General features: G+C 43.2%; 1 protein-coding gene across 1 annotated transcript; it reads right to left on the bottom strand.

Moving 5' to 3' along the window:
• Positions 1–4,703: 4,703 nt before the first annotated feature.
• On the bottom strand, positions 4,704–8,035 carry LOC106564900 (zinc finger protein 182). Its single transcript, XM_014131395.2, has 2 exons — positions 7,726–8,035; positions 4,704–5,980 (listed from the first exon to the last, which is right to left on the bottom strand). Exons 1-2 carry the CDS (start codon positions 7,889–7,891, stop codon positions 5,034–5,036), a joined length of 1,113 nt encoding a protein of 370 aa, XP_013986870.2. The 5' UTR covers positions 7,892–8,035; the 3' UTR covers positions 4,704–5,033.
• Between the last annotated feature and the right edge of the window lie 5,951 nt (positions 8,036–13,986).

Raw genomic sequence — 13,986 nt, 5'->3', positions numbered from 1 at the left:
ACCACGACGGCCCTTAAGAAACGTCACTGGACTCTTGAGTCCCAAGGCTGCATTTATTGTAGCTGGGGATTTTAACAAAGCAAATTTGAGAACAAGGCTACCTAAATTCTACCAGCATATTGATTGCAGTACACTGGACCACTGCTACTATAACTTCCGCTAAGCATACAAGGCCCTCCCTTTGGCAAATACGACCATGACTCCATTTTGCTCCTACCATCCTATAGGCAGAAACTCAAACAGGATGTACCCGTGACTAGAACGATTCAACGCTGGTCTGACCAATCGGAATCCACGGTTCAAGATTGTTTTGATCATGCAGACTAGGAAATGTTCCAGGCAGCCTCAGAGAATAACATTGATTTATACGCTGACTCAGTGAGTGATTTTATAAGGAAGTGCATTGGAGATGTTGTATCCACTGTGACTATTAAAACCTACCCTAACCAGAAACCGTGGCTGGATGACGGCATTCGCGCAAAACTGAAAGCGCGAACCACCGCATTTAACCATGGAAAGAGGTCTGGGAATATGGCTGAATATAAACAGTGTAGTTATTCCCTCCGCAAGGCAGTCAAACAAGCGAAATGTCGGTATAGGGACAAAGTGGATTCGCAATTCAACGGCTCAGACACGAGACGTATGTGGTAGGGTCTTCAGGCAATTACGGACTACAAAAAGAAAACTAGCCACGTCACGGACACCGATGTCTTGCTTCCAGACAAACTAAACACCTTCCTTTCCTGCTTTGAGGATAAAACAGTGCCACCGACGCGGCCCACTACCAAGGACTGTGGACCCCCCTCTGGTTCTTTTAAATGTGTTAACCCTCGCAAGGCTGCTGGCCCAGATGGCATTCCTAGCCGCGTCCTCAGAGCATGCGCAAACCAGCTGGCTGGTGTGTTTACGGACATATTCAATCACTCCCTATCCCAGTCTGTTGTCCCCACATGCTTCAAGAGGGCCACCATTGTTCCTGTACCCAAGAAGGCAAAGATAACTGAACTAAATGACTATTGCCCCGTAGCACTCACTTCTGTCATCATGAAATGCATTGAGAGACTAGTCAAGGATCATATCACCTCCACCTTACCTGCCACCCTAGACCATACCGCCCCAACAGGTCCACAGACGATGCAATCGCCATCACACTGCACATTTCCCTATCCCACCTGGACAAGAGGAATACCTATGTAAGAATGCTGTTCATTGACTACAGCTCAGCATTCAACACCATAGTACCCTCCAAGCTCATCATTAAGCTTGAGGCCCTGGGTCCCAACTCTGCCCAGTGCAATTGTGTTCTGAACTTTCTGACAGGCCGCCCCCAGGTGGTGAAGGTAGGAAACACCATCTCCACTTCGCTGACCCTCAACACTGGGGCCCCACAAGGGTGCGTGCTCAGCCCTCTCCTGTACTCCCTGTTCACCCATGACTGCGTGGCCATGCACGCCTCCAACTCAATCATCAAGTTTGCAGACGACACAACAGTAGTGGGCTTGATTACCAACATCGACGAGACAGCCTACAGGGAGGAGGTGAGGGCACTTGGAGTGTGGTGTCAGGAAAACAACCTCTCACTCAACGTCAACAAAACAAAGGAGATTATCGTGGACTTCAGGAAACACCAGAGGGAGCACCGCCCTATCCACATCGACGGGACAGTTGTGGAGAAGGTGGAAAGTTTTAAGTTCCTCGGCGTACACATGACAGACAAATTAAAATGGTCCACCCACACAGACAGTGTGGTGAAGAAGGCACAATAGCGCCTCTTCAACCTCAGGAGGCTGAAGAAATTTGGCTTGTCACCGAATACCCTGACAAACTTTTACAGATGCACAATTGAGAGCATTCTGTTGGGCTGTATCACCGCCTGGCACAGCAACTGCACCACCCTCAACCGCAAGGCTCTCCAGAGAGTAGTGAGGTCTGCACAACGCATCACCGGGGGAAAACTACCTGCCCTCCAGGACACTTACAGCCCCCGATGTCACAGGAAGGCCAAAAATATCATCAAGGACAACAACCACCTGAGCCACTGCCTGTTCACCCCGCTACCATCCAGAAGGTGAGGTCAGTACCGGTGCATCAACGCTGGGACAGAGAAGCTGTTCTTCAGTCTCTATCTCAGACTGTTAATTAAACAGCAATCACTAACTCAGAGGCTGCTGCCTACATACAGACTCAAATCATTGGCCACTTTAATAAATGGATCACTAGTCACTTTAAATAATGCCACTTTAATAATGTTTACATATCTTACATTACTCATCTCATATGTATATACGGTATCTTATACCATCTATTGCATCTTGCCTATGCAGCTCATCCATCGCTCATCCATATATTTATACTGTATGTACATGTTCTTATTCCATCCCTTTTAGATTTGTGTGTATTAGGTAGTTGTTGTGGAATTGTTAGACTACTTGTTAGATATTACTGCACTGTCAGAACTAGAAGCACAAGCATTTCGCTACACTCGCATTAACATCAAATTAACTTCAAAAGTGGCATTTTTCTCTCTGCTATCAAGAGGGGAAGCCACTAAACATTTGTGCCCGCTTGGTGGGGGGCCCTCCAACCAAATCTTGCTTAGGGCCCCCAAAAGGCTCGAAACGGCCCTGCTTTTCACCTTTGGAAAAACCCATCCACTTCCTCTCTCTCTCTCTCTAGTCTTGAGGCTGGATTATGAGACAGTACAAGTTTACTCATACTATTAAGACACACTATACTTGAGTCACAATCATGACTGCATATGTCATAACTTATAGTTGTGTTAGGCCTATGTCACAGCAATGAATACCAATGGCATCCAGACACCATTACGACGTTACAAAATTGTGACATTTTAGACCATAATGATCTTTTTCATTATTGCATTATCGTGTCATAATGTAATATCAGCTATACCACATTTACAGTTGAAATCGGAAGTTTACATACACTTAGGTTGGAGTCATTAAAACTTGTTTTTCAACCACTCCACAAATTTCTTGTTAACAAACTATAGTTTTGGCAAGTCGGTTAGGACATCTACTTTGTGCATGACACAAGTAATTATTCCAACAATTGTTTACAGACAGATTATTTCACTTATAATTCACTGTATCACAATTCCAGGGGGTCAGAAGTTTACATACACTAAGTTGACTGTGCCTTTAAACAGCTTGGAAAATTCAAAAAAATGATGTCATGGCTTTAGAAGCTTCTGATAGGCTAATTGACATAATTTGAATCAATTGGAGGTGTACCTGTGGATGTATTTCAAGGCCTACCTTCAAACTCAGTGCCTTTTAACTGGACATAATGGGAAAATCAAAAGAAATAAGCCAAGACCTCAGAAAGAAAATTGTAGACATCCACAAGTCTGGTTCATCCTTGGGAGCAATTTCCAAACGTCTGAAGGTACCACATTCATCTGTACAAACAATAGTACGCAAGTTTAAACACCATGGGACCACGCAGCCGTCATACCGCTAGGAAAGGAGACACGTTCTGTCTCCTAGAGTTGAACGTACTTTGGTGCAAAAAGTGCAAATCAATCCCAGAACAACAGCAAAGGACCTTGTGAAGATGCTGGAGGAAACGGGTACAAAAGTATCTATATATCCATAGTAAAACAAGTCCTATATCGACATAACCTGAAAGGCTGCTCAGCAAGGAAGAAGCCACTGCTCCAAAACCGCCATAAAAAAAGCCAGACTACGGTTTGCAACTGCACATAGGGACAAAGATCGTACTTTTTGGAGAAATGTCCTCTGGTCTGATGAAACAAAAATATAACCGTTTGGCCATAATGACCATCGTTATGTTTGGAGGAAAAAGGGGGATGCTTACAAGCCGAAGAACACCATCCCAATCATGATGCACGAAGGTGGCAGCATCAGCTTGTGGGGGGGCTTTGCTGCAGGAGGGACTGGTGCACTTCACAAAATAGATATCATCATGAGGCAGTGAAAATTGTGGATGGAAAATTCTATGGATATATTGAAGCAAAATCTCAAGACATCAGTCAGGAAGTTAAAGCTTTGTCACAAACAGGTCTTCCAAATGGATAATGACCCCAAGCATACTTCCAAAGTTGTGGCAAAATAGCTAAAGGACAACAAAGTCAAGGTATTGGAGTGGCCATCACAAAGCCCTGACCTCAGTCCTATAGAAATGTTGTGGGCAGAACTGAAAAAGCGTGTGCGAGCAAGGAGGCCTACAAACCTGACTCAGTTACACCAGCTCTGTCAGGAGGAATGGGCAAAAATTCACCCAACTTATTGTGGGAAGGTTGTAAAAGGCTACCCGAAACGTTTGACCCAAGTTAAACAATTTAAAAGCAATGCTACCAAATACTAACTGAGTGCATGTAAACTTCTGACCCACTGGGAATGTGATGAAAGAAATAAAAGCTGAAATAAACCGTTCTCTCTACTATTATTCTGACATTTCACATTCTTAAAATAAAGTGGTGATCCTAACTGACCTAAGACAGGGAATCTTTACTAGGATCAAATGTCAGGAATTGTGAAAAACTGAGTTTAAATGTAGTTGGCTAAGGTGTATGTAAACTTCCGACTTCAACTGTGTAAATATATATATATATATATATATATATATATATATATATATATATATATATATATATATATATATATATATATATATATAAATATAAATAATACAAAATGTATAAAAAAATATTGGACACATTTTCTGGAGTATTCTTTTTTTTAAATGTATCAATAACATCAGTCAGACTACGGTATTCGGGAGACATTCCAAAACAAACTACCAGGAATTCCGGTTTATAAGAACATGAAAACATCAGAAGACCTGTATGTTTAATTACTGTACTCTGTACATAAAATCAAACTTTGTTCATAGAATGTTTTACAAAAGTAAATTCATGACATCTATTTATCTAAAACCCAGAGAATGAATGATCCAGAGTTGCTTTGCTTTTCCAAAGAGTGTTGTCCATCTTCTAACAAGATGTCTTTGTCCTAATTCGCTTCCTCTGTGTTTTCATTCTGTTCTCTTTATTTGTTTCTTTCTTTGTGGACATTCGCTCCAGTGTGAGTCAGTATGTGCAAGTTCAAGTTCCCTTTCCGATTGAAGCTTTTCCCACAGTCACCACAGCTAAATGGTTTCTCTCCAGTGTGAGTCAGTACATGCCTCCTTAGGTCCCCCTTCTGAATGAAGCTCTTCCCACAGTCACCACAGCTAAATGGTTTCTCTCCTGTGTGAATCCTCATATGTCTGGACAGATGTCCTTTGAGTTTGAAGGTCTTTCCACAAAAGGGGCAGGTGCAGGGTTTCTCCACGTGACAGAGTCTGACATGAGCCTTTAATTTACAGGTGGAGTTGTAGTGTATTTTGCAGAGGCGGCATTCGCTGGGTCTCTTCTTGGCGAGAGTCACATGCCCCTGTAGGTCAGCTAGCAGAGCAAATATTTCACCACAGTCACAGCAGCGGTGAGGTTTTCTAGACGTGGTGCTGGGTTTGGAACAGTGTTCCCTCATTGATGAGTTGGAATTCAACGGTGGGCTGCTGTCAAGTCCTACTGGGTCGCTTCTTACAGTTGAGCTGTGGCTGTAGGCATTGTTTTGATTATCTGGAGGGTCACAGGGAATGTCGAGACCCTCTAGGTGGGTAACAGTGACAAAATGTGGAAGATCAACTGGTTTAGAGTTACTGTCTCTGTTCTCCGCCGTCTGGGTTTGGGGAAGAGAAGAGGACTGAATTGGGTTCTCCTGATCACATTTACTTTTCACACAAATTGGAGGGAATTTGAAAACTATGATATCAGCCTCTTGCTCTTGAAGCTGCTCTTCCTCTTGACAGGTCCAGAGTTCCTCCTGTTCCTCTTTAATCTGTGTGGGTTCTAGGTCCTCCTGCTGCAGACTGGTTCTCCACTCCTGCTCAGAGTGCTGCTGCCCAGGGGGAACCTCATCTTCAGTGACGGCAACAGATAACCGAAGGGACTCTGAAGGGAAGGCGAGGAGGAGCAGAGGTTATCTATACCATATAAATAAAAACCCTTCATCTCTATAAAAGATATACAGTACCAGTCAAAAGTTTGGACACAGTCATTCAAGGGGTTTTCTTTATTTTGACTTTTCTACATTTTAGAAATAACACATATGGAGTCATGTAGCAACCAAAGAAAAGTGTTAAACAAATCAAAATATTTTATATTTGAGATTCTTCAAATAGCAACCCTTTCACCTTGACAGCTTTGCACACTCTTGGCATTCTCTCAACTAGCTTCATGAGGTAGTCACCTGGAATGCATTTCAATTAACAGGTGTGCCTGTTAAATTAGTGGAATTTCTTTCCTTCTTAATGCGTTTCAGCCAATCAGTTGTGTTGAGACATGGTAAGGGTGGTATACAGAAGATAACCCTATTTGGTAAAAGACCAAGTCCAATTTATGGCAAGAACAGGTCAAATAAGCAAAGAGAAACGACAGTCCATCATTACTTTAAGACATGAAAGTCAGTCAATCCAGGAAACGTCAAGAACTTGGAAATTTTCTTCAAATGCACTCGCAAAACCACTCAGATGAAACTGGCTCTCATGAGGACCGCCACAGGAAAGGAAGACCCAGAGTTACCTCTGCTGCTGAGGATAAATTCATTCGAGTTAATTGAACCTCAGATTGCAGCCCAAATGCTTCAGAGTTCTAGTAACAGACACATCCCAACATCAACTGTTTAGACGAGACTGCGTGAATCAGGCCTTCATGGTCAAATTGCTGCAAAGAAACCACTACCAAAGAACACCAATAAGAAGAAGAGACTTGCTTGGGCCAAGAAACACAAGCAACTGACATTAGACAAGTGGAAACCGCCATGTCTTTGTAAGACGCAGAGTAGGTGAACGAATGATCTCCGCATGTGTGGTTCCCACCGTGAAGTATGGAGGAGGAGGTGTTATGGTGCTTTGCTGGTGACACTGTCAGTGATTTATTTAGAATTCAATGCACACTTAACCCGCGTGGCTACCACAGCATGCTGCATTGATACACCATCCCATCTGGTTTGCGCTTAGTGGGACTATCATTTTGTTTTTCAACAGAACAATGACCCAAAACACACCTCCAGGCTGTGTAAGGGCTATTTGAGTAAGATGGAGTGCTGCATCAGATGACCTGGCCTCCACAATCACCCGATCTCAACCCAATTGAGATGGTTTGGGATGAGTTGGACCGCAGAGTGAAGGAAAAGCAGCCAACAAGTGCTCAGCATATGTGGGAACTCCTTCAAGACCGTTGGAAAAGCATTCCTCGTGAAGCTGGTTCAGAGAATGCCAAGAGTGTGCAAAGCTGTCGAGGCAAAGAGTGGTTACTTTGAAGAATCTAAAATATATTTTGATTTGTTTAACACTTTTTGGGCTACTACAAGATTCCATGTGTTATTTCATAGTTTAAGTCTTAACTATTATTATACAATGTAGAAAATAGTAAAAATAAAGAAAAACCCTTGAATGAGTAGGTGTGTCCAAACTCTTGACTGGTACTGTTTATAACCAACTTTAAGACATGCCGGTGTACACATACCGAGCTGTATGCTATTTCAATAAGCTTTTCCTGACAAGCTTTTTCATCATGCGCGATAAACGTTACATTGAACTATTGAAAATGTATTAAATGGTAATCACTTTGTCTAAACAACTTAGCTGTTCATAAAACATTATTGTAGCTAGGTATTTGTAGATCTACATACGAACCTTCTCTACATAGTTTTATGTCCGGTGCATTCCGAAGCAGTCTCCGTAGCCGATCATTCTCTTCCTGGTACTCGACTACCGTTTTCTCAACTGCCCCGAAAATCTCCACAGCAGCCGCCGTTAAACGCTCATTTAAGAACACGCGCAACATCTGTAATGTAGACATGTTCAGTCGACTGAGAGGTGAGTACTCAACTAGTATGGCAAATACACTGATATCGAACCTCTTTTGTCTGTGGTATGGTTTTGTCCACGAGAAAGTAATGGTTACCGCTGTCCACAAACAAAACAAACCATCTCCCAGTTTTACTTCCGCATTGTCTTCTTCTGTTTGTATCAGTGGGTTGTGAGCCAGTAAACACATCACAGCACCCCCACGTGGATGGATGTTTACTAGAAGGTACACAGACATTACATTTTACCAGGTAGGGCAGTTGAGAACAAGTTCTCATTTACAACTGCGACCTGGCGAAGATAAAGCAAAGCAGTGCGACACAAATAACAACACGGAGTTACACATAGAATAAACAAAAGTACAGTCAATAACACAATAGAAAAAATCTATATACAGTGTGTGCAAATGTAATTTATTTTTTTATTTCAACTTTATTTAACCAGGTAGGCAAGTTGAGAACAAGTTCTCATTTACAATTGTGACCTGGCCAAGATAAAGCAAAGCAATTCGACACATACAACAACACAGAGTTACACATGGAGTAAAACAAACATACAGTCAATAATACATTAGAAAAATAAGTCTATATACAATGTGAGCAAATGAGGTGAGATAAGAGAGGTAAAGGCAAAAAAGGCCATGGTGGCAAAGTAAATACAATATAGCAAGTAAAACACTGGAATGGTAGATTTGTAGTGGAAGAAAGTGCAAAGTAGAAATAGAAATAATGGTGTGCAAAGGAGCTAAATAAATAAATAAATAAATAAATAAATACAGTAGGGGAAGAGGTAGTTGTTTGGGCTAAATAATAGATGGGCTATGTACAGGTGCAGTGATCTGTGAGCTGGTTTGACAGCTGGTGCTTAAAGATAGTGAGGGAGATAAGTGTTTCCAGTTTCAGAGATTTTTGTAGTTCGTTCCAGTCATTGGCAGCGGAGAACTGGAAGGAGAGACGGCCAAAGGAGGAATTGGCTTTGGGGGTGACCAGAGAGATATATCTGCTGGAGCGCGTGCTACAGGTGGGTGCTGCTATGGTGACCAGTGAGCTGAGATAAGGCAGGGCTTTACCTAGCAAAGACTTATAGATGACCTGGAGCCAGTGGGTTTGGCGACGAATATGAAGCGAGACCCAGCCAACAAGAGGATATAGGTCGCCGTGGTGGGTAGTATATGGGGCTTTGGTGACAAAATGGATGGCACTGTGATAGACTGCATCCAATTTGCTGAGTAGAGTGTTGGACGATATTTTGTAAATGACATTGCCGAAGTCAAGGATCGGTAGGATAGTCAGTTTTACGAGGGTATGTTTGGCAGCATGAGTGAAGGAGGCTTTGTTGCGAAATAGGAAGCCGATTTTAGATTTCATTTTGGATTGGAGATGCTTAATGTTATTCTGGAAGGAGAGTTTACAGTCTAACCAGACACCTAGGTATTTGTAGTTGTCCACATATTCTAAGTCAGAACCGACCTGAGTAGTGATGCTGGACGGGCAGGCAGGTGCGGGCAGCGATCGGTTGAAGAGCATGCATTTAGTTTTACTTGCATTTAAGAGCAGTTGGAGGCCACGGAAGGAGAGTTGTATGGCATTGAAGCTCGTCTGGAGATTAATTAACACAGTGTCCAAAGAAGGGCCAGAAGTATACAGAATGGTGTTGTCTGCGTAGAGGTGGATCAGAGAATCACCAGCAGCAAGAGCAACATCATTGATGTATACATAGAAAAGAGTCGGCCCGAGAATTGAACCCTGATGCACCCCCATAGACTGCTAGAGGTCCGGACAACAGGCCCTCCGATTTGACACACTGAACTCTGTCTGAGAAGTAATTGAACCAGGCGAGGCAGTCATTTCAGAAACCAAGGCTGTTGAGTCTGCCGATAAGAATGTGGTGATTGACAGAGTCGAAAGCCTTAGCCAGGTGATATTGTTTAGGACCTTGAGCGTGGCTGAGGTGCACCCATGACCAGCTCGGAAAACCAGATTGAATCGCGGAGAAGGTATGGTGGGATTCAAAATGGTCTTGATCTGTTTGTTAACTTGGCTTTCGAAGACCTTAGAAAGGCAGGGTAGGATAGATATAAGTCTAACAGTTTGGGTCTAGAGTGTCTCCCCCTTTGAAGAGGGGGATGACCGCGGCAGCTTTCCAGTCTTTGGGGTTCTCAGATGATACGAGAGGTTGAACAGGCTAATAATAGGGGTTGCAACAATTGTGGTGGATATTTTTAGAAAGCTTGTCTAGCCCAGCTGATTTGTAGGGGTCCAGATTTTGCAACTCTTTCAGAACTTCAGCTATCTGGATTTAGTTGAAGGAGAAATTGGTCAGGCTTGGGCAAGTTGCTGTGGGGGGTGCAGGGCTGTTGACCGGGGTAGGGGTAGCCAGGTGGAAAGCATGGCCAGCCGTAGTTAAATGATTATTGAAATTCTCAATTATCGTGGATTTATCGGTGGTGACAGTGTTTCCTAGCCTCAGTGCAGTGGGCAGCTGGGAGGAGGTGCTCTTATTCTCCATGAACTTTACAGTGTCCTAGAACTTTTTGGAGTTTGTGCTACAGGATGCAAATTTCTGTTTGAAAAAGCTAGCCTTTACTTTCCTAACTGCCTGTGTGGGCTATTCGATGCTAATGCGGTACGCCACAGGATGTTTTGGTGCTGGTCAAGGGCAGACGGGTCTTGAGTGAACCAAGGGCTATATCTGTTCCTGGTTCTAGATTTTTTGAATGGGGCATGCTTATTTAAGATGGTGAGGAAAGCACTTTTAAAGAATAACCAGGCATCCTCTACTAGAGGAATGAGGTCTATATCCTTCCAGGATACCCGGTCGATTAGAAAGGCCTGCTCGCTGAAGTGTTTTAGGGAGCGTTTGACAGTGATGAGTGGTGGTTGTTCGACCACAGACCCATTACGGACGCAGGCAATGAGGCAGTGATCGCTGAGATCCTGGTTGAAGACAGCAGAGGTGTATTTAGAGGGCAGGTTGGTTAGGATGATATCTATGAGGGTGCCCGTGTTTACGGATTTGTGGTTGTTCCTTGGTAAGTTCATTGATAATTTGTGCGCGATTGAGGGCATCTAGCTTAGATTGTAGGACGGCCGGGGTGTTAAGCATGTCCCAGTTTAGGTTACCTAACAGTACGAGCTCTGAAGATAGATGGGGGGCAATCAATTCACATACGGTGTCCAGGGCACAGCTGGGGGCTGAAGGTGTTCTATAACAAGTTGCAACTGTGAGAGACTTGTTTCTGGAAAGGTGTATTTTTAGAAGTAGGAGCTCGAATTGTTTGGGCACGGACCTGGATAGTATGACAGAACTCTGCAGGCTATCTCTGAAGTAGATTGCAGCTCCGCCCCCTTTGGCAGTTCTATCTTGTTGGAAAATTTTATAGTTAGGGATGGAAATTTCAGGATTTTTGGTGACCTTCCTAAGCCAGGATTTAGACACGGCTAGGACATCCAGGTTGGCAGAGTGTGCTAAAGCAGTGAATACAACAAATCTAGGGAGGCTTCTAATGTTAACATGCATGAAAGCAAGGCTATTGCGGTTACAGAAGTCAACAAAGAGCGCCTGGGGAATGGGAGTGGAGCTAGGCGCTGCAGGGCCTGGATTAACCTCTACATCACCAGAAGAGCAGAGGAGGAGTAGGATAAGGGTACGGCTAAAGGCTATGAGAACTGGTCGTCTGGTGCGTTCAGAACAGAGAGTAAAAGGAGCAGGTTTCTGGACGCGGAAGAATAGATTCAAGGCATAATGTACAGACAGGAGTATGGTAGGATGTGAATACAGTGGAGGTAAACCTAGGCATTGAGTGACGATGATAGAGGTTTTGTCTCTAGAGACACCATTTAAACCAGGTGAGGTCTCCGCATGTGTGGGAGGTGGAACAAAAGGGCTAGCTAAGGCATCTTGAGCAGGGCTGGAGGCTCTACAGTGAAATAAGACAATTATCACTAACCAAAACAGCAATGGACAAGGCATATTGACATTAGGGAGAGGCATGCGTAGCCGTGTGATCATAGGGACCAGTGAGTAGCTAGGCGAGCTGGAGACACAGTGATTCAGACAGCTAGCGGGCCGGGGCTAGCAGGCTAGCAGATGGGCCTTAGGGGGACGTCGCGAAGAAGAGTCTGTTGTAGCCCCCTCGTGATGGATCGGCAGGGCTCCGTGTAGGAGGTAAAAGGGTCCAGGCAAAATAGGTATTGTAGCCCAAGAAATTGGCTGATGGACCTCTTCAGCTGACAGTCCGATATGCTCTAGACAGCTAGCAGGCTAGCGAATGGACCTTCAGGAGATGTCGCAACGGAGGAGCCTGTTGAAACCCCTTTGGGCGGATTACGTCAGTAGACCAGTCGTGATGGATCGGCGGGGCTCCGTGTTGGCAGTAAATGGGGTCCATGCCAATTGGCAAAATAGGTATTGTAGCCCAAGGAGTGGCTGATGAACCTCTAGTTCTAGTTCCAGGCTAACTGGTGCTTGCTTCGGGACAGAGACGTTAGCCAGGAGTAGCCACTCGGATAGCAGAACAGGAGACCGCCATTGTAAACATGGTGGTGGCAAACAATACCATTAGACTACGAGAAATCCAGAACCACATAATTACAGACAACACAATAGATTTTCAATGTCTGAGGACAGTATCTCCAGTTAGTGCTGCAGATTGTGCTATGTTTGGTGATGTAGTGATTCTGGGGGAACAGACAACAAAGAGGGCTATGGCCAAAGTCCTTGGCCAAAAAGGTCCAGACTTTGCCCTTAGATATACAGGTCTAGGATCAGCTTACCCTCCACTGGCACCACAAATCCTACTCATATCCATGAAGAAGGGAAACAGTGTATGAACAATAACAGTATTTAAATATATATATATATATATATAGTTTCTGCTCTGACATACACTGTCAATTGTGGTACCTTATATAGACAATAAGGTTGTAGTTTTGTTCAAGAATGATCAAAGGAAATTGGATGCACACAAGCTCCAATTTGGAGCGTCATAGCAAAGGTGTGTGAATACTTATGCAAATGAGATTTCTGTATTTCATTTTCAATAAATTTGCAAAAATGCCTAAAAACATGTTTTCACTTGATCATTATGGGGTATTGTGTGTAGATGGGTGAGAATATATCAATACTTTTTGAAGGCACTGTATGTTTGGGGCAATTCCATCACATCACTGAGTACCACTCTTCATACATTATTTTCAGGCATGGTGGTGACTGCATCATGTTATGGATATGCCCTTCTTCGGCAAGGACTATGAAGTTTTTTTAACAATAAAAATAAATGAAGAGCTAAGCACAGGCAAAATCCTAGAGGAAAACCTGGTTCAGTCTGCTTTTTAAAGACAAATTCACCTTTCAGTAGGACAATAACCTAAAACTCAAGGCCAAATATACACTGGAGTTGCTTACCAAGATGACATTGAATGTTCCTGAGTGGCCTAGTTACAGTTTTGACTTAAACCAGCTTGAAAATCTATGACAAGACTTGAAAATGGCCGTCTAGCGATGATCAACAACCAGCTTGACAAAGCTTGAGGAGTTTTAAAAAGAATAATGTGCAAATAATATTGTACAATCCAGGTGTGTTAACTGAATAAGACTCACAGTTGTAATCGCTGCCAAAGGTGATTCTAACATGTATTAACTCAGGTGGTTGAATAATTATCTAATGAAGATATTTGTTTTATTTATTACAGTAGATCTTTGAAAAAGGACAAAATTCATTTTAGTCCCAATTTGTAACAACATGTTGAAAAAGTCAAGGGGTGTGTATACATTCTGAAGGCAATGTAAGTGGTAATGCATTGATGGATAATCTTAATATGAATTTTTTTTTAAATGCATATCAACCCTGACCACTGATCTGACCCCTATGCTGATACTGCACTCTGCCTTTGTATGACCTTAAACAACTATATGGGTAATCAAATCAAATCAAATGTATTTATATAGCCCTTCGTACATCAGCTGATATCTCAAAGTGCTGTACAGAAACCCAGCCTAAAACCCCAAACAGCAAGCAATGCATGTGAAAGAAGCACAGTGTCTAGGAAAAACTCCCTAGGAAAAACTCCCTAGAAAGGCCAAAAA

Source organism: Salmo salar, chromosome ssa12 (assembly GCF_905237065.1).
Source record: "Salmo salar chromosome ssa12, Ssal_v3.1, whole genome shotgun sequence".
Taxonomy (NCBI): domain Eukaryota; kingdom Metazoa; phylum Chordata; class Actinopteri; order Salmoniformes; family Salmonidae; genus Salmo; species Salmo salar.
Note: the sequence above shows the minus strand (reverse complement) of the source record. Positions and strands in the feature narration are given on the sequence as shown.

Bases quoted from the DNA above. Each gene is read 5' to 3' on its own strand.
- LOC106564900 (XM_014131395.2), bottom strand. From the start codon at position 7,891: ATGTCTACATTACAGATGTTGCGCGTGTTCTTAAATGAGCGTTTAACG. The intron at 5,981-7,725 runs GTTCGTATGTAG...CCTTCCCTTCAG, and splicing joins CATAAAACTATGTAGAGAAG to AGTCCCTTCGGTTATCTGTT.